General features: G+C 31.2%; 1 protein-coding gene across 1 annotated transcript in view; it reads left to right on the top strand.

Annotated features, from left to right (window-relative positions):
* Positions 1 to 20,394, top strand: part of POT1 (protection of telomeres 1) — a 90,633-nt gene extending 70,239 nt beyond the window's left edge. The window contains 7 exon segments of the mRNA XM_023528887.1: positions 1,429 to 1,585; positions 3,007 to 3,212; positions 6,384 to 6,519; positions 11,442 to 11,530; positions 13,807 to 13,898; positions 15,377 to 15,482; positions 16,925 to 20,394. Coding sequence (XP_023384655.1) covers positions 1,429 to 1,585; positions 3,007 to 3,212; positions 6,384 to 6,519; positions 11,442 to 11,530; positions 13,807 to 13,898; positions 15,377 to 15,482; positions 16,925 to 17,037 — 899 coding nt within the window. The 3' untranslated portion in view covers positions 17,038 to 20,394.
* The last annotated feature ends 1,035 nt before the right edge of the window (positions 20,395 to 21,429 follow it).

The raw sequence follows: 21,429 nt of genomic DNA, 5'->3' as shown, positions 1-21,429 counted from the left end.
TAGATACAGAAATAGATACAGGTATGTATTTGTATATATATATTTACTCATATGCATATTCATGCATATATTTTTAGGTGCATTTGTGTAAGTATAGGTCCAAACATGTGTGGATATATGCCCTACCTCTATCAGCGAAAGGGCATAGAAACAATGGTACCTTGTAGCAATGAGCACAGTTAGTGCACAGATCTTCGTATATAAATAATATTCCCTCTTAAAAGGAATCAGTGCTCTTTGGAAAAATAGCAGATTCCAAGGTTGGAACAGGAGAATTCCAAAATGATTCTGGAATATCTTGTGCCAGAAAGAAAAGAAATTCTCACTTAATGATGGAAAGTATCAAATTTCATACGATTTGAGCATCAAAATAAAAAATATTAGTGATGGAATAGAACTTATTGAATAAAGTAGAAATTCATTATTCCATGTGGATAGTAAATAAAAAAACAACAAATAAATGAGATCTAATGGAAAGCTGTTATTAAAATTTAATGGCAACTAATAAATGTGAAAGGAATGATGAATTTAGGAAAAAACACAATTTTGCAACCATGATAGTCATAATTGATTTAGTTGTGAATCGCCAATGTTTCCTAAACTAGCAGGATCCTAAATGTCTAGTGTAAGACTGGGATATTTATATTTTCCCAAGTACTTTCTTATTAGTTAAAAGGGGAGAAAATAAATTCATAGTGGAGAAACCTGCTGAACACCACCTTAACCAACTGGGTAAAGTTAACATCCCCAGGAATGATAACACTGATATATGCTCTTAATGTAATGCACTGAGAAGGCCACAGTATTACTTATATGATAGTATTCCTGCCCAAAATGCATAATTTGTATCTGGTTATGAGAAAAAAATAGACACATCCAAATACATGGCTTCTTCTCAAATTTATTAATGTCATGAAAGACAAAGAAAAGCTGAGGAACCATTCTGCATTAAAAGAGTCCAGAGAGACAGGACAAGTTAAATGCATTGCACGGTTCAGGATTGGATTGTCAACCCAAAAATCAAATGCTAAATAAGAACATTATGGGGACAGTTGGAGAAATTTGAATAATATCTGTCGATTCAGTGAAATTTTACATCAGTGTTATATTTTCTGATACTGAAAATTACACTGTATTATATCAATGAAATTTTTTTTGTGTGAAAAACTGAAATATTTAGGGATGAAGGGTTGTGATGTCTGGAAATTATTCTCAAATTATATATATATGTATATATACACACACATATATATATATGAATTTTGTATCTGTAAGGTTCATATATATGTGGAGAGAGTGTCAAAATGTTAATAAGGTAGACAATACAATTAGATTTTATTGTACATATTTGGTTCAGGGAGATTCATGTCAGGAATATACTTATTATTATTGTAGATTATTCTACCTTAATCTAAAAATTCTCTATAGTACTTACAGATCATCAGTATTTGGAGAACACCCCACTATGTGCTATTTTGAAACAAAAAGCTCCTCAACGATACCGTATCCGAGCAAAATTGAGGTCATATAAGCCCAGAAGACTTTTCCAGTCTGTTAAACTTCATTGTCCTAAATGTAATTCACTGTAAGTATTTTCCACAATAAAACAAGTTCTCACTTCATAATAAATGTGTATATATGTTTTCATATATATCAGTTTAAGTCCTGGCAATGAGTAAATTTTGATCTTACGTATTTTGAGAGAATGGTAACGTTTTTAAGAAAAAGTACTAAATTCTTAGAAAGTAAATCCTTCTGATATTTCTTAGTAATAATAAATAAAAGTAGGTGCTATTTTCAGATCTGAAATTCAATTAAGTAGCACTGATAAATGCAAATAAATAATAAACTATGAAATTATTTGAGGAGACTCTCATTTGTCACAAAAAGTATTCTTAAAAATAAAACATTATTAACTAAAATTCTCAAATTGGGAAGACTTCTGGATAGTTGAAATTTTTAATTAAGTGATATAGAAAGCGTTGTTGGAAATATTTCTGTCCTACTTAATAACTACAATATAGTAAGTATACTTTAAATTTTTGTTAATAATTGAGAATTTCTTAGTACTTTTTTTTATGTAATTTGACCCTCTTTCCTCTAAATACATAATATGTGTGTATATCCATTATATTTGTGTGTTTATATATTGTTTGTGTTTATGCTTCTGTGTATACCAATACACACATATTCCCCTCCAAAATAATATATTCTTTGTGCAGATTTTTAATCATCAGATCTCCTTAAAATGGAGGACTATCTTCTATCCCTTTGAGCTTGAAATGGTAGTTGGAATTAAAATATAAATACAGATTTTAGATAATTCTTGAAATATTATCAAATTGCATTTTGACAGATTCTGTAAAATTATATAACTTTGTGAAACAAAACCATTTGATCTATGATCATTTTTTAAACAAGGAAATTACTTCAGAAAGATTAAGAGGTATCACCTATAGTTACACAGGTTGATGACAGAACCAGGACAAGGACATAAACCTTTTGATTCCAGATTGTGCCATTTCTACTCTATCATACTGTACCATATGACTTTTTAAAATGCTGCTAGATTAAAAGGAATCGAAAGGAATATTGGTTTGTAAAGTAGGTAAAAGTGAGATTACTTAAGTGATAAATGGATATGTAACTGGAATAAAGACAGGGGACAGCTGCATTGTCTTTTCCCAGTGAGAAGTTTAGCATGCTTTACAGAAGAGAACAAATTGGTGCTAGAAATAATTATAAGTAACCTTGGTATCACAAAACCAGGCAAGAAAATTGCTGGTGGTTAATGTAATTATGATATGGATCTACTTAGCCATGAAATATCAGATATCTCTCTATTGAACGAGTCATTTAATCTGCAAAGTGAATTATCTTTATATTTTAAAATAAGTAGCTGGCTCATCAGCATATGAACATTTTTTTTAATTGGATAATTTGTAAAATTTGAATTTCGAAGCTCATTACAATTGTTTTGTGTTATTTTGTTGTCAATGATTTTAGGCAAGAAGTTCCACATGAGGATGATTTGGATATAATTTTGCAAGAGGGTGCAACTAAAATCCCAGATACCAAACTACAAAATACACCATTATATGATTCAAAAGTCTGGACCACTAAAGATCAAGGAGGACGAAAAGTAGCAATTCATTTTGTGAAAAATGATGGTATTCTCCCACTTTCAAATGACTGTCTAATTTTGATAGAAGGTAAGATATTTAAGTTACTATTTTATTAGATTATAGCTTTTGCTTATGTCTTTCTCTAAGTATTGTTAAATATATTTTAGAGGCAACGTAGGACATATAAAATCACAATATTGTTAATTTAAATTTCATAAAATGGAATGTGTTATTAATAACAGATTCAAACATATACACAGATACATATATAAATTTATCTGAATGACATTTGAAATTATACATTAAACTCAAGTGTTTGTATTTGTTCCTTTTGTTGGATTCCTGCATATAATTTTAAACAAATCCAAGCTGATTACTGAGCTGAGTAATAATTAAGAGGCTGCTTGTTATGTACAATTGCTGTTATCTTTGCCTCTGGATGTCACTGTTGTTTTATAAAAGTAGAATGTAGTCATCTGTTGCTATCTAAATCAAAGAAGGGACCCCTGAAACAAGTAAAAATAACGTGACATGTTTTAAAAATTGAAATTTTGAGTCATATTTTTTTTTGTATTGCTCTTCCATTTTGGTCTTATTTTTATCTAGTATTTGTCTAATATATATACCACATATTTTCCCATGCCAAATTTAATGTTTCATTATTTTCCTGGAGACTTTTCTTCCTTAACATTTCATAATAAAAGGAAGACATCTTTAATTTGCATTATAGAAATCTTTAGTTTCATTTTATAAATGAGTTATCTTTATTACAATAGATTATGATCATTTTTATTGCTGAAGTTTTTCTACTTGTGAAAGTAATATGTAATTCTTTTAGAAAATATATAAAAATATACATGTATATAAATATTGGTATTGTTTTTATGAATATCTCATTTTAATCTTTATAGCGTACCGGAAATTAATTAATTTCTGTGTGTTAATTCATTTAATTATCACTACAGTCCTATGTAGTTGGTACTATTATAAGCTGTTTTTATGCATGAGAAAACTGAACCACAGAGAAGTTAAATGTTCTTGTTTTTTGACATAGTAACTCTTCCATGAACTTTACCTCCCCCCTTGTCGAATTGTAATTGTGGGGCACAAATAATTAAGTAAATATTGCCCAATTTGTAGTAAAGTTATCCTAGTCTGCATATGCTTTAGCAGCATATGAGATTATCTGTTCCTCTACCCTCGTCATCATATACTAGCATTGTAAAACACATGGCTACTTTGATGAGTAAGATGTGATATCTTATTCCATTAGCAATATTTTAATCTGTACCAGGAGATAGATGTAAAAACAAAAACACACAGATACAGATACATACATACAAAAAAATGGAGCAAAAGTATTTGTAGGGTGTAAAAATAAAGCCGTAGTCCTATGAGGTTCTTTAAGAATTGTCCTTGTAGGGCCACCTAAGAGGATAGCATGCAAGGCCTTAGAGTCCTCTTATCCTGCTCTGCCTCCCACAGATTTCTGTATTGAAGCTGAGTTGGCCTTGAGAGTCCAAAGAAAGCTTGAATAAAGAAGTCTCTTTAAGCTCCCAATCCTATCTTTAATTACCACTCATTGCAACAACTTTCAGTCTCATCTGTGGTGCCTCAATTCCCATCCTACTCTCCAGCCATATTGAACTGATGGCAATTCCTAAACCCAGTATATTTCTCAATTTTTTTTTTACCCTTCCATTGCTATTCTCCTGAGAATTGCTACTCTAGCACATCTTCAGAAATAAACTCAGTAATTCAGCAATTCATGTGGAATAGTTAATGAACACCTACATGTACTAAGCACTTTTTCTGATTCACCGGGAAGATTTGCGTGGTTCTTGTTGCATATTGTATGCACTTCCAGTGGAGCACTTTTTTTCTTGCGTTGTATTTGTGTTATATCTGTTTGTTTACAGATTTGTTTCCTTACTAGAATATAAGCTCCCTAAGGACAGGATACATGTTCATTTTAATCTATGTATCTTCACCTATAGTAGTACACCTAGCATGAAACTGGCTCTTAGTAAATATTATTGAATAAATAAGTACATCTGAACACTTTACCTTACAGAGCTTTTTAATGAAAGTCAAATGAAAGTGTATGTGAAAGCACTTTAAAATTTAAAAGGGTTTTATAAAATGTAATATTTTATTTTATGATATTTCTGAATATTATAACCCTAACCAGAGGCTAGGGCCTAACTGCAATATGACATGGCAGAACTATGGTTTCCAGCTATCAAAGAGCTGCAGAGGAGGATAAAAGCCGAGTAACTTAAAACACCGCCAAGCTTGCTTTTCTTACCAAAATTTTTCCTTTTTTTTTGGATCATTGCAAGCCTTTGGTTAATTTCTAGAGTTCTGAAAAAGTTGAATTTGACGGTTTTTGCTAATGTTCTTTTTGCTTTTATGGAGAAGTGTATTTTTGGACATCCTTAATCTGCTGTGCCAGAAATACTTTCCTTCACAATTGAATTTTAGCATTACAAGTTTTATGCAAATTTTAGGAAATACACAGAAGTATTTTTATAAATCATATTCTCTTTCCCTGGAGAGGAAGAATTATCAATTAAGTAAAAAATACACCAGAAAATTTACCAGTAGTTTTGAGTTATCATAGATAATGCTGGCTTTTAATAATGGTGCAACACTGGATGTGCTATTTCTTCTTAAACCAACATGATGGTTTTAATGCCCAGCCCATCATAGAATTGGGGTAATGGTTTTCCCAGGAAAAAATTAACAAACACTATACACGAATTTATATTACATGAACTGTTTGCATCTGTATTTAAATTTAATGTTGATCTGAAAGTTTAAAAGATTTATTTCAAATTCAGAAGTAAACTTGCCTAGACATTAGTATTAAATAGCAGATTTAATAATGAGAATCCTGTCATACTTTAGCTCTCAACTTTATTACCTTTTGATTCTTTGAACCAAAGTGAACCTGGCATAAAGAGCAATTTATAAATTTAAGAAAATGATTTAAATTTCACAAGCCTTATATTTTACTCAAGTCTCAGCATTTTTGTGCAGTAGTTTATTTAATCACTGTGTAGGATCCTAAACAAACCATTATTTTTCACAGTAAACATATAAATGTATTAAATCTCTAAATTCATTGTTTTCATTCTCTTTTCCTGTCAATCCCTTTAGTCTTTTACTATATCTCATGTGTTACTTAATAGGTACTTCATTCTGCCTACCTTATATTTATACTACTTGAAAGGTTTATTTATTCTCTTTTAATAGGAGGTACACTCAGTGAAATCTGTAAACTTGCAAACAAGTTTCACAGTGTAATTCCTGTGAGATCTGGCCATAACGACCTAGAACTTCTTGACCTTTCAGCACCGTTTCTTATACAAGGAAAAACACATCACTATGGGTATGTTTTCATTTCTGGGGATTTGGGTAATTAAAAATTGTTTAAGAATAATTTATACTTTTATTATTTTATCCCAAGTACTTACTGAGTACCAGTTTATATGTACTATATTTTTCGTATATATTTATTCTTTTGATAGCGTGTCTATTGAGTGCTTACCCTGTGCTAGGTATAAGACTACCCCAGAGGCTAATTATCGTTTATTTTCTTTCACAAGGATTTAGATACTGCTTACAGAGAAAGGTTCAGATCTGCATCCTAATAAAAGTTAAGTGATTGAATTCCAGAATTCCTGTGCCACAAAGTTACAAATTAGTTCCTCCTAAGAAACTGGAAGATAAGAGTACATTAGGAGCTAGAAACAGATTTTTAGGTTTGGAAGGAGGCGGTGGGGATAAAATCTCCTTTGCCTCTGCTTGATGAAACAGTCACCTTGGAAATATTCCGCTCAGAGACACGTTGGATTATAGAATACATCTTGTCATACCATTCCTCTCCCTTTTTTGCTCCTCACTTTGTAGCAATTGTTACTCATTGTTATAATGTATAAATCTTGATTTCATTTGAAAATTATATACTGCAATCATAGTATCTCTATGATTGTGACCACTGAAGTCATTGGTAGGTATGTATATGAGTTTTCTTCCATATACAAAACATCATAGAACTTCAACTATAAGTTGGGACTAATGTGTCACTGAGCTAAACTCCTGGGTTATAGCTACTTTTACTCTGATGTGCCATGTCTTAATTATCTCTCATTGGACTCATGAACTCAGAGTCAACTTCATTAAGCTTTATCCAGCAATTATTAGTTCAAAAATAAGAGTCTATCTAATTATGTTTGTTTCTTTTTAATAAGTCACTTACATGGGCCTTTTCTTTTTCATATGTCCGTCCTCACTCACTTGCTCTGTCTTTCCTCTCCCTCTCTTCTATCTTGCCTTCCTAGTATCAGTCACCTTGACCAGTCTAGAACCAGGAAAGCAAATATTAGCTATAAGCTTTAGGAATATCCTTCACTTACTAGAAGTCTAAAAAATGTTTTGTTAAGACTTTCAACTTTTCTCCCATTTCAGCATAAAGCAAGAAATTCTGTTCATATTCAAGATCTTAAGATGTTTTTAGAATTTCCATTACTTTAACTGTCATTAGTAATAGCCAACATATCTTCTTATTGACTCTTCTTTTTAATTATGAAAAATAATTTTAACTACAGAAAAATATCAAAAATTACATCAGAAACATATATACTCCGCTTTAAATTCAACCAATGTTAACATCTTAACATATTTTTCAAGACTTTGTTTTTTAAAAATAAAATTATACATAATAGAAGAAACATTATAGCAGTCCCCTCCTTCCTTTCCTTCTTGGAAGTAACTACTTCCTCAAACTTGGAGTCAGTTCTTCTCATCAGTGTTTTTATGCTCTTAGTATAACATATGTATGAACTTTTAAGGAGTATAGCATATTATTTTGTATTTTTAAAATTTGTGTAAACTTGTACTATACCTATCCTTTTGCAACTTAATTTTTCCAATTCAGTATTATTTTCAAGATATATCATATTGATGGATGTAGGTTATTTTAATGTCTGTATAGTATTTTGTATCATGAAATTTATTATGGTTTATTAATTTTCCTATATATGGATATCTATTATTTTTATTTATTGCATTTATAGACAGTGCTAAATGAAATCCTTTTATATATGTTCTTGCATATTTTCTTTGTCATAATATCAGTTCACTGTATCATACTCAGCATTTTTTTAATGATATGATGTGTGATGGTATGTTGTAGTATGGTATAAAATGGAATGAATCAGAATGGATGACAAACCTTTTCACCAAGGGTCAATATTATTTCCTATACTTTTGTTTCAGCTGTGCTTGTGTGTTGTAGTCTGGGTCATGATGTAAAGTAAATTTCTTACAGTGAGTTCTTACCTGGAAATTTGAAAGTTACTGCTGTAAGGTGTTTGTAATTAGTGGAATGCATATTTTCTGCTTTATTGGAAAATACCAAATTGTTCTTCTAATGATTGTAACCTTTCATGGTATCATCAAACGGTGTATAAAATTTCACTTTCCCTCAAGTTTTCTCTAACACTTAGTGTTAGTCTAACTTGCAGTTTTGTTAAACTGACGAGCATCATATGGTATCCATGGTGTTTTTATTAGCATTTCCTAGATGATTAGTGAGTTTAAACAATCCTCATGTTTATTGGCTATTCAGGTTTTCTGTTCTATAAATTTGATATTCACATCTCCTACCTGTTTTTCTAGTGAGTTACTGGTCTCTGTTTTAGTTGTGTATTTAACTGATTGTAAGAATTATTTCTATCTGAGAGATACTAATCTTTTGTGAGATGTGTTTTAAGAAACTTTTAGTCTATCTCGTACCATTTTAACTCAATGATAGTTTCTTTGGTTTTACAGGTTTTTAAAATAGCCATATAGTCATGTTTACCAAAATGTTTGTCAGAACCTTAAAGGTTTTATAAAACTTTACCTAGATTTCTGGACCTGATGCTTTTTAAAAGAATTTAATACTTGAGTTTCTTTTATAGTTATGCATCTTTTAAGGATTTCTATCTCTTAATCTGTTTTATTAATAAAAATTTTCTAGAGAAGTATTCATTACATTTATTTTTTTAAATTTAAATGTATTGACAAGCGATTGTTCTTAGTACTTTTCTGATGATTTTTAAATCTCCACTTTGTTCTTGAATCCACATAATATTTGTACTTTATTTTCTTTGGGGTTTTTTGTCAAAGCAACAAACTTATTTTCGTTGATGTTCTCTATTATTATTTTTCTTACCTTTATTTTCTTCTTTTTACATTTTTATGTTTCCTTGGTTTTTCTTTTTTTGGGTGTGTTTAATTGACTGCTTACTTTACTTCATTCATTAATTTTTAATGTTTTTTAAGATTTATATTCAAGTATATAGTTTTCTCCTTGAAAAAATAGCTATGGCTTTAACCCAAGATTAATATGTAGTGTTTTTCTTGTCACTTCTAAATGTTTCATAATTCCATTATGGTATCTTTGGCCTATGAATGATTTAAAAATTTGTATGCACATATTTTAGGTGCTTTTTATTTTGTAATTGCTTGGATGACTTTTTAACCAGATAGTATGAAAACATTATGTCATGGTTTTTTGAGATTTGTTTAGCTTTGCTTTATCTTAGAATATGTCCATTCAGATTTTGAATATATTGCATGGTTTTTAAAATAATGTATATTTTTTAATTATTGCATTTAGTGTTTAATAGTGTTTAGTTATGTCTCTTACACAAGCTTGTTAATCACATTCAGTACGTCTTTTCCTTTATAATTTTATCTGTTTAGTCACTTCTTAGAGTGCTGACTGTCTTCTGTGATTGTGGGTTTGTGACCTTTTAGTCTGTCCATCTGTGCTTTATACATTATGAGGCTCTTTGCTGGTTCATTGAAGCTCAATATTTAATCTCCCTCATGAATTAGTTGTTTGGTATATCCTTTTGTAATGACTTCCTCTCTAATCATGATTTTTTTGCCCAAAGGTTTATTTTTTTCCTCATATTGTTACTACTCTATGAGGAGTTTTTTTGGTTCGTAATTGCTTGGTATGTTATTCTCATCCCTTTGCTTCTATGTTCCTTTGTTGTTATATTTTAGTAGGTCTCAAATAAATACTTATTACTAGATTTTAGTTGTTTTTAAATAGATGAGTTTAAAATATGTTAATTACTGATATGGTTAGGTTTTATTTCCACTTTTTATATTGCTTTTCACTTATAATACTGTTACTGTTTACCTCTCCCTCAACTTTTATTATTTTGCTTCTTTTTTCTTCAGTCTTCTATTGAATTGATTTATAAAAATGTTCTTCATGTTTTCCTGTTTCCTCTTTTACTACTTTGGAAATAATGAATTCTCTAATTTCTATTTGTTACCTTTAATTTTTAATTTGGATACTTAATTTTTAATTTGTGTATTTTATCATATGTAAATTAATACTGCCTTTTTTTCAGGCAATGAAACTTTTTCTTTTAATTACCTTTTTCTGTTAAAGAAAAAACTAATATGTGATTGAAAGGTGGTAAGAGATAAATTTAATATAGTTACCCTCTATTTTTCCTGAGAGTGCAAATGAAAAGGAGTCTGCATGAATCTTTCGAATATAGATTTTTATACTTTTGTTCAACTATATACTTTTTATCATCTCTTAGATATTATGACATTGTATAGTAAAAATTACTTGTACATAAAATGTTTGTATATAAATAAAGCAAAAAACCTGTACTAAATAGTGTTCAATTTTAGTATATTTATAGTTTTAAATTGATCTATATTAACAAATAGCTATAATATTAGATATCATAAATTCTAAACCTCTAAATATGTGCTTATTGAACATATTACTCCAGAAGTTGCTAGTAGTAATGTCTTTAGTCAGAATAATTTTCTTTTATTGGCTCTACTTAATTAAGACCTTAATTATTATATATTGTTCACAGAGCCATAAAATAAGTGTCTCATTAATTTCTTCCTTTTTCCTCATTTTACCAAATTACGAAATCCCCTTAGAGATTATCTGTTTAAACTTTTTTATTTACCAAATAAGGAAATTAGCCAAATTAATTAATAATCTGGACCTGGGGCCTATCTCTTGTTTTCAGTTTAATGTTGTTTATTCTGAACCATACTGTCTTTTTGATTTGCTTCTGTTGTAAAAATTTTTTTTTAATAATTCTGTTTATAATATGTACATTATGATATAGGAGATTCAGTACTCTTGTAATAATTTACTTGTTAAACCACATACTTAGACAGGAAAAGTGAGTTATAGTAAATTATTTATGATAATTAAATTAATTATAATAAATTATTCTTAAACATTTGTTTTTTTTCTTCTATTCATTTTAGATGTAAACAGTGTTCTAGTTTGAGACCAATACAAAATCTAAATTCCTTGGTTGACAAAACATCATGGATTCCTTCTTCTGTGGCAGAAGGTTAGCTAAATTTTATGTCCTGCAATTTTAACTGTCTTTGTGTAAGGTAATCTCACTGATTACAATTCAGTATTTGTGGATATTGTAAAACCAGAGCAAAGGCTGAGCTAGTTTAATTTTCCTTAAGCAAAACCATTCACAGCGATTGTAATAAAAGTATGAAGTAAATATTTAGAATATTGGGAAACTTACTTTCAAACAACTGCCAGTATCTTAATCATTACTCACATTTTAATATTCGATAATTTGTTTTAGTATTAATCATTAAGCATAAATACAGCTTCTGAAAAATCTCTTTAGTTTATAGTACCTTTGGATATAAAAGAGTTTAAGAGATAGCTATTGCACCTTTTTACCCAACACAAGTCTTTAGCTGGAACAACAAGAATTTTTATATCACATTCTTGACTGTGGTCATCTAGCCTTGGCTTAAAACTCTTCCAGTGTCAGGGGACTCATTACACTGCAAGGTAACATAACCCCTTAGTTTTTAGGCAGTTCTTAATGGTGAGGCAAAATATTCCTACCTATAGTTTTAACATAGGCCGTATTTTATTTACTAAAATTAGAGGAGTGGTCCCCATCCTTTTTGGCACCAGGAACCAGTGCTCCTATGAGAATCTAATGCCTGATGGTATGAGGTGGAGCCGAGGTGGTAATGCTGGTGCTGGGGATCAGCTGCAAATACAGATGAAGCATCGCTGGCTGGCCCGCTGCTCACCTTGTGCAGTGTGACCTGGTTCTTGACAGGCCACGGACCAGTACCAGCCCATGGCCCAGGGGTTGGGGACACCGGAATTAGAGTATATCTGTTCCCTGTTCTATAAGATTAACAGGCTTTGTATACTTGACGATATCTGTCAAGTCTTCTTTGAGTCTATTTCTCTAAGCAAGTATCTCTTGTCCTTTGGTACTTTTCCACATTCTTTACTATTTTATTTCTCCTTCTCAGTAAACATTCCACTTTACCAATTCTCAAAATTTGGCATTCAAAGTTGGAAATAGGGCTGCAGATGTTGGCCAATTCAGAATATGAAGAAAACCTTTATTTCCCTAAAATTGGACACTGTTTCTATTAGCCTGAAATTTTCATTGTACAGCGAGTCCTTGAATAACATTGTTTCATTCAACATCATTTCATTGTAACATTGATGAGATGCCTTAGGAACTTAACTCTTATTTATATTAATTAGTCTATGGTAAAATTGGTTTTGTTGTATGTCGTTTCACCACCATTCCAAGAACCTATCAGCAACGTTAACTAAGAACTTACTATGTAGATATTTATTTCTGTACTTGATTTTGTTTTCCTTCTCTTGTAACCCAGCTATATGATACTGCTACCTCATATTTTGTTTGTGGCCCAGTGAAATTCCAAGTTACTTTCACATGAGCTTCTTGCTGTGCAACTTGGTCTCCCCATCCTATTCTTAATCCATTTCTCTGTTAGTTTGTTCGATCCCTCAGAGTAAAGTTTATGTTCATACTTCTTGGTTTTAGCTCAGTTTTAACCTACTGAGACCTCTTGAATCCTAAAAATCAGTTTCTCTGTATTAATAATTTCTATCATGTCTGTATGCCCAAATTTATTCTTCTTACTTGCCCCCTTAATTAGTTCTATTTAAATAATAAGTCCACAAATAGAAGACATATTCCATTCTATAAACATATTGAATGTCTTCTATTTGCAAACGTTTAAATATGTTCATTTTAACCTATAAATTTTCATATGATTTAGTGTCTCATTAATTTCTTCCTTTTTCCTCATTTTACTAAATTATGAAATCCCAGATTCTGACTTTTTTTTATCCATTTAACCGGATGATAGCTCTTAAAAAATGCGATCCCCGTGCTTATAACACAAAGGGGAGCAACATGTTACATAGTCATAAATATTGAACTGTATACTATTTTTTAGAACATTCTGGTATATTAATTTTGTCTTTCATAAAGCTAATATACAATGAATTGCATTTCATGAATTAGTTTTTATGTTTCTATCAAAATCAACTAATTTTAAAGATGTATTAATATTTAATCAAAAAAGATAATGTTCATAGGTCATTGCTTCTATCTAGGGTAGTATAGTGTTCCAAAATGTACCTGCTAAAAGGAGCTTAATATATTGGTATTAAAGAACAAAAAGCCTAAGTTTTTTTTTTCTTGAATTATTTTAGTAAACAAAATTAAGAGCTACATATTATCCAAAAACAATTTTTACTTTGATTATAAGGAATATAAGATTCATATGGTTTGATCTTTCTTTCCTTCACTAGTCCTGGGTATTGTACCCCTTCAGCATGTGTTTGTGATGACATTTACTCTTGACGATGGAACAGGAGTATTGGAAGCTTACCTCATGGATTCTGTAAGTAACAGAGATAGTGAAGATATTTCTGACTAAAAATAATATTTTTTGAATTTTAATGTATTTATTCATGTCTTATTACTGAGATTTAAGGTAACTTAGAATAAATCTTAAATCATTTAAGTAATTCTCTTTTGATTTGGCACTGTAAATCTTAATATATGAATAATAAAAAATTGGAAGAGAGAGTCATTCTCTATATCATGCAGAAGTTCTGTTCCAGGACCAAAAGGCAGAGGTATGATCACACCCTGTAGACATTAACTGTCAGCATTTCACTAGGCCTCCAATTTTGTACTAGAGGGAACAAAATTATTTTGATAGGGAGTTACATTGGGTGACTCTAGGAAGCTGTCCACAAGATCATCCTCATTTCTGACATCAGTTCCAAGAGTGAGGGTTCCCAAGACCACCCTTAGTTTTGATCATTTACTAGAAAGAGTCACAGAATTTACTGAAAGCTGTTATACTCATCGTTACAGTTTATTACAGGTAAAGGATACAGATGAAAATCATCCAAGGGAAGAGGTGTATTGTCCAAGAAACTTTTAAACATGAAACTTTCATTTGTCCTTTTTCTGTGGAGTAGAAGACAGTGTTACTTTCCTGTCAATGAGGTGTAACAGTACACTTGGAGTATTGCCAACCAGGGAAGTTCTACTGAACCTAGTGTCCAGAGTTTTTACTAGAGCTCCATCATATAGTCATGATTGACGATTCATGTGACTGATCTCAGTCTTCAGCCCCTCCAGAGGTCACATGATGCAAATTCCTCACCCTAAATTGCATTGTTAGACTATCCAGTGTAACCCAATGTCCTTAGGCAAACAAAACATGGACACTCCTATCAGGCACAATATTCTGAGGGCTTAGAGATTACCTCCCAGAAGCCAAGGGGAAAGCTTGGTAAGTTTAAACTTTTTACTATACACATTGGGAAATAATCTGGGGTAAATTTGAGAGGAGAATTTTTCTCCTGCCTAAACAATTTATTTATCCATTTATTAAATGAATATTTAGTGAGCTCCTTCTATGTGTCAGGTATTGTTCTTTGTGATAGGACTATAGCAGTGAGCAAAGCAAGAAAAATCCCTTCTCGTAGCTTGTAATGTAGTAGGGAAGGAAAAGCAAATAAATATATATTATACTCTATATTAATATGTTATAGTCTTAACACACATTGTAGGCACTCAGTATATGTTATTAAGGTAATAATAAGCCTCTTTTCTGATCATCATTATTTTTATCATTAAGTCAAAGCAATTTAACTTGATTTTATATATATCTCAAAACTGTTTTAGATTAAAGTAGTAAATCAGATTTTAGAGTCAGACTAGCACTCTAGATTATGAATTCTATAATCTTAATAGATTGACATAGTCTGGATTATTTTAGATAGTATTGTAATAACTTTTATTTTAATTTTAACTTTAATAAAAGATTAATACAATTTTTTTTTCTTTTATAATTTTTTTGAGGACAAATTCTTCAATATTCCAGCATCAGAAATCCTAACCAATGATGACCTTCAGCAAAGTATGGATATGATCATGGATATGTTTTGCCCTCCAAGAATAAAAATCGGTAGGCAATATTTTAGCAACCCCATTCATTCTTTTTCTTAAAATAACACCTATCATACATCTGACCTATGGACTTTTAGAGGTATGAAAACTTTGAAATTTGAATTCAAGTACATTACTACGTAGTGATTGATTACTCTATGGTCTACCTTTTGGTGGAACAGTGGCAGGGATAAAATGGATATGAATCATCATTCCTGAAATGAAAAGATTTTAAAAATATTTTAAAATATAGTAAAGGGGAGGCAATTTTGATCACAAGTACATTCGATACTATGTTTATGCATATAAACATTTTAGAAGAAATTATATTAATGGGTAAAATTTTGACAGGAAACATTTTCTATAACAAACTTCATTTAGCCAGCTTAATTCATTAATGAATTTTCTATTCAGTATTAACTAGTTTCAGATTTTATAAGTTTTTATTCAAGTTTTTATTTTACTAATTAGTTTTATCAGCTTTGGTTGTTTTCTATATAACATTTGATTCATCAACCCGATCAGTTCAAATTGTATTGATTACACTTACTGCCACTGAGTTTTCTTTTTGCTGCCATTTTTTCTGTTTATGTTGAAACTTGCAGATCTAAATCACATTAAGACAATTTTACTCTACTAACAGTTTTTCATCAGTAACAGATTTTGCCAGCTGCAGATTTAACTGTTGTCAGTTTAACTTTTATAGGTTATTTTTAATCGGACTTTTTTCCCTCAGGCAATTTTTGCATTTAAAAAAAATCCAAAAAGATAGTTTTTCTTCATCTGTAACAAAGTTTAACTTATATACCTTTACTTGATGTCAGTTTTAATTTTTATTGGCCGTTCGGATTCTTTTGGATAGATTCATGAAAATAAAACTGCCACATCAAAAAGCACAGACACGGTAGACTTTTGATACATACTGCAAAATTGCTTTTTAAGAATATATTACCTGTTTATAGTTCTACCAGCAGTGTAGGAGAACACCTGTCTTGCTTGACCCTGGCCAATACTAAGGACTATGTTAAATGTCTTTCAAACTCAGATTTGAAGAAACATTAAGAAAATGGCATCTGTGGCCACTAACTTTACCTTAACTCAGTACGCAGTACCTGATGGTAGTTTCAGTTTGACAAATGTAAGGGCTTTAGCTGATTCAAAATTCAGGATTAGTTTCTTTGTTTTCTACCTTCACTATCAAACCTTTTGAAAACCCCACATTTAATTATGTTTTCCTGTTGTTAGGAAAAAACTCAAATTAGTCAGAATTGCTCCAAAACAATAACATGAATCCCATATGTAATTTGGAAGGTAGATAATGTTAAATTCGGTAAGTGTATTTATTTACTTTTCAAGCTAAATTATATGCAATTTTCTAGCTAAGCATTATGCTTAGATACATATTTCAGAGTTATTTGTTTAGGTTTAATTATTAAGTAACATTTTCTTTTGGGTTTGTAGATGCATATCCGTGGTTGGAATGCTTCATCAAGTCGTATAATGTCACAAGTGGAGCGGAGCAGCAAATTTGCTATCAGATTTTTGACACCGTTGTTGCAGATGATCTTTTCTAATATTGACATTCAACCTCGCATATGTAAAACATTACTATTTTCTATGAGATCGCTATAAAACATGGAACAATTTAGCTCAATAGTTTATTTTCCATTTTAACCACTATTTTAATTTTTTTTTTTTTTTTTACAAGTAGACATTGTGTGATCTTAATGCCTTGTGAGTAAGTTAAGAATGTTTCTGTTGCTCAAAGTATCCAGTATTATAGCTACTAGGGATATAAAAGAAAGAGAGACATTGAATAAATAAGGACTGTGTTTTCATTTACCCTTGTGGTCCCTTCAGAGAAGCTATTTTGTTACCCTATACTAGAAATCTCTTTCCCTATTGGTTTTCCCATGTATCAGCACCGATTTCTCTGCTGTCTACCATCCCTGGTTGAGCTTCTTTACCTGCCCAGATTTTTATATCCGCATTGTTGATGCTTTTAGCATGAGTATGGGATTAGAAGATGTCCTTACCTTAAATCTCTCAGCTTTGACTGAATACAAGGTAGGTAGCAGCTGGTAGTTTTGTATTATTTTTGTACAAAGGAATCTACTTAAACAAGTACTCCTCAAAGAAAAGCTTGTTCAAGTGAGCTACAGTGTACTTAAAAGCATGGTTTACTTTAGGTGGAAGTGACAGAATTGCTTTATTTGGGTGCTGATATTGACCAATTTAAGATAAATCCATTTTTTTCAGACCAGAATTATATGCTTTGATTGCTTATTTCTCTAAATGATATTAGAAGTTATTCCATTTCACCTCATCTTAAGTGATCAGATTTACAGAGTTAGTAACTTAACTTATATTACCTTTGTTAAAATAGTCATTTGTAAAATATATTTCAGGCTGAATAGTGAATGAGATGTTAACTCAGTATATGGTTCACTTTTTACCTGACAATATGTTAAATTTAAAATGATGAATATTCAGTTTTATACAAATAATTCTATATATCTGTATATATATGTAGATTTATGTATGTTATTTGCTGAAGACTGAGGAATACAAATCAGCTTAGTTCAATAGTGAATAAATGCGCACAGTTCAACTGTTTCATTTGTTTGCCCTCTTTAAGCTGAGGCATGACTTGAAGCAAAGAGTCAAAGCAGATATGTCAATATATAGCAGATATATAGGACTGTCTACATATCAGGTACTGTGCTAAGTGCTTAACATGTATTCGAGTTTCAATACCCATTTTCCTGCTAAGAAAAATGAGGCTTGATTAATGAGCTGACTTAACTCATTTCTGACATTTACTAAATGCTAGTTAGTGCTTGAATTTAGGTAATTCGTGTTCAGAAGCTGCGTTGTTAACCACTCCAGATTCTGGATCTAGAGCTAGCATGGGATTTTCTACAAATGAGTCCTGCCCTAAATATCTGAAGTAACAGTGGAAATAAGAGGAATCATGATGTGTTTTCTTACACTAAAAAGGCTGTTAACACCTTATTTGCAAAAAAGATTGAATATCTGCTCATAATAACTCTAAATTCTAGTTCCTGAGTATGTTAGCACATCTCCAAACCTAACTCTACCCATCTCCTTTATCAACGAATTCTCAGCTTATCTGAGACAATGTAAAAGACCAATGCTGCTGTTTGGGAGGGCTTAAACTCTTGGTTCAAAACATATTCAAGGAAAAAGTTTAAGAACCCTAAAATCGAACAGATATGTTTGAGTAACAATAGTATGGTTGGGATACAAAGGAGAGAGAGACATTTTCTCTTCCTTCCAGAAGCACTCAGTCTAGAAGATTAGGGGCCAAAATGTTGCCTCAGGCTCACAGTATCAGCCTGTCCTATATTCATGATGATAAGCTAGTTCTCTTTTTATTTTTATTTTTTCTATAAATCCCCACATTGTCCTTATTTGTTGTTTTTTAACTTTTCAATTTTGAGCAAAAAGAGTTCCATCAGCACCTAGTATGTTTATCCACTGGTGATGTATAGGCCTCACACTAATTAGGAATCTGGATTATTAGGAGAATTTTGTTTCTGGAACAACAACTAGATGGTAGTTTATGGTGTCCGGATTTGAGCCCTCTCTCCTTTATTGTCCATGCGAATACTGAGAGTCTCTTGTCAGATTTAAAATTACATAAATTTAAGAAAACTTGTGTATAGCCTCTTCCTCAATTCCAATCTCTGCAGCTTCCATTGTTTTAGACAATACTGCATTGTTCTCATGGCCCCTGCACTGCTTCATATGAGGAAAAGAATGCATGTCTTAGAAAATCTGAGGCAGTAGATTGTTCTCTATCTAGATATGATCATGAAAAATGCACTACGTGCAGGCTCTTTCTGCGGCCACCCTCATTATAATGCTTTATTTGAGGGAACTATACATGCCAATCTGCAATGCATCATTCTCTTTTTTTTTTTTTACTTTTTATTTTTTCCCTCCGGTCATGTTGTACATTGAGGATTGTTTCTAAATGAATATAGAAAGACTGTCGTTGATGGGCTTGAAGAAGCTGAATCCATCTCTGTCTACCTGAGATAACGGTCTCCACATAGTGTGGCACCAGCCACACTAGTTTACTAATCAGTGCAGACCTGTGCTAGAACTACTTGCAGGTCACAGGAATGGGCCAAAATCTTTTTCTTGCTCACTTCCTACCTGACTGTGCTATTTTGTTTCCAGAGTCAAAGCACAAGATTGTCACTATTCTATGACTCTCAATCCAGCCAGTTCTCTTGTACACGTTCTGGAAATTTTCAGTGGTATCTGGCAAAAATCTAGATTCTTCTGATTATTTCAGTGTTTTGAATTTGACCATGCATTTCATCAAGTTTTGTTTTTGTCTAGAATATTTTTTAAGTAACATGTATTTATAAGTGTTTGAAATAACATCAAGTATGTAAAGTTGAATTAATTCCTGTTCTAACTAGTACCCACTTTTAAAAGTTTGGTGTGTAATTTTCCAGACTGTTAATACATACATGTAAATCTGTGTGCGTGTGTGTATGTCTGTGTGTGTATACACATTTAAAAAAATAGTATGGTATAAATATGTTTCTGAAACTCGCTTTTGACACTTTATAGAGTAGACATTTTTAAATGTCAGTACATATATAGAGAGAAACTAGTATGTAATTACTCAGCATAAGAACATTTTAGTGGAGAATTCTTTGATTATTTTACTTTCTATTTTTGTAGCAGCTTTTGGTCTATTTAAATGTTCTCTTTATTATTGTGCCAATTTTGGAATTTTATGTTTTTGTAAGAATGTATATTACCTCTTTTGTTGACTTTATTACCCTATAATTATTCATATTATTTTATTATTATTTTAGTATGTATTTTATCTGGTGTTATTTTCCCTTTAAATAAATCTGGAGCCTCTGGGACCTGTTTTTACAATATCTCCTGATGGTTTTCAGGTGATCAGAAATTTGAAAGCCTGTCCAGACTTCCTACAGATAAAGATTCTGCCATGACATAGTTATCTTGAAATATTCTTTCATACTTTAAAGTACTCATTGTGAAAAAAATTATGTTAATGTAAGAAATGAAAATGCCTCATGTAATACTTTTCATTATAAAATTGCCTGTGAAGGCAATGACATCACACTAAAATTTTAGAACATTATTTTAGGAGAAATAAAAATATCTATTCCTGTGCAGACCCCTCAGGATCTCTGAGTAGTGTAAAGCCTCCTACCCACTTCAGGAAAAAGGAGAACTAGTCATCTGGTAAAATCTGAGCAGTGATCTTTCTTCTCTTCCCTTTAGTACTTGGAAGTAATATCGAACTCACTAAGCAGGAACTCACCAGTGTATCTCAGGTATGTGAGATTATATCTTCTTTCGTCAGTCAGGAAATGAATCAGTAGCACTATGTATTATTTTTCCCTGCAGTATTGTCATTTAAGCTGTTAGGAAATTCAAGATCACTTAAGGTTTCAGAGTGATGTTCATCTTACATGGAGATTAATGTCCCTTACACTCAGGACTGCATTTAATAGGTTGAGAAGTGTTAGGCATCAATTACACAATAAGAATAATGCATCAGTATGGGAACTCTCCCTCAGATGTGCCAATTGCTAAAACATGGATAAATCAGAGACTTCTCTGCTATTTTTAGATGATAGCAATATTTTAATGAATTTTCATTTTTCCCCTCTTGAAATCTAGGTCACAAAGTCATATTAGTATTTGTGTGTGTGTTGCTTGCTTTTATTCTATGCTTTGAGTTCACTTGCAGTGTATTATATTGTAATTTACTTAACAAAGTAAATTAATCCTCAGTAGCCAAAGAAAGGCATTTTCAACTTTTGTGAAAAGTTTCTTTTTTTTTTTTCATCCGTTCACAGTATTTTGAAGATTTGGAGCATATATTTGTTGAAAATCTTAATCTACTTTGATCTACTTATCATCTATACATAAACTATTCCATC

Source organism: Pteropus vampyrus, unplaced genomic scaffold, assembly GCF_000151845.1.
Source record: "Pteropus vampyrus isolate Shadow unplaced genomic scaffold, Pvam_2.0 Scaffold33, whole genome shotgun sequence".
Classification (NCBI taxonomy): domain Eukaryota; kingdom Metazoa; phylum Chordata; class Mammalia; order Chiroptera; family Pteropodidae; genus Pteropus; species Pteropus vampyrus.
This window is presented reverse-complemented; position numbering and strand designations above follow the sequence as displayed.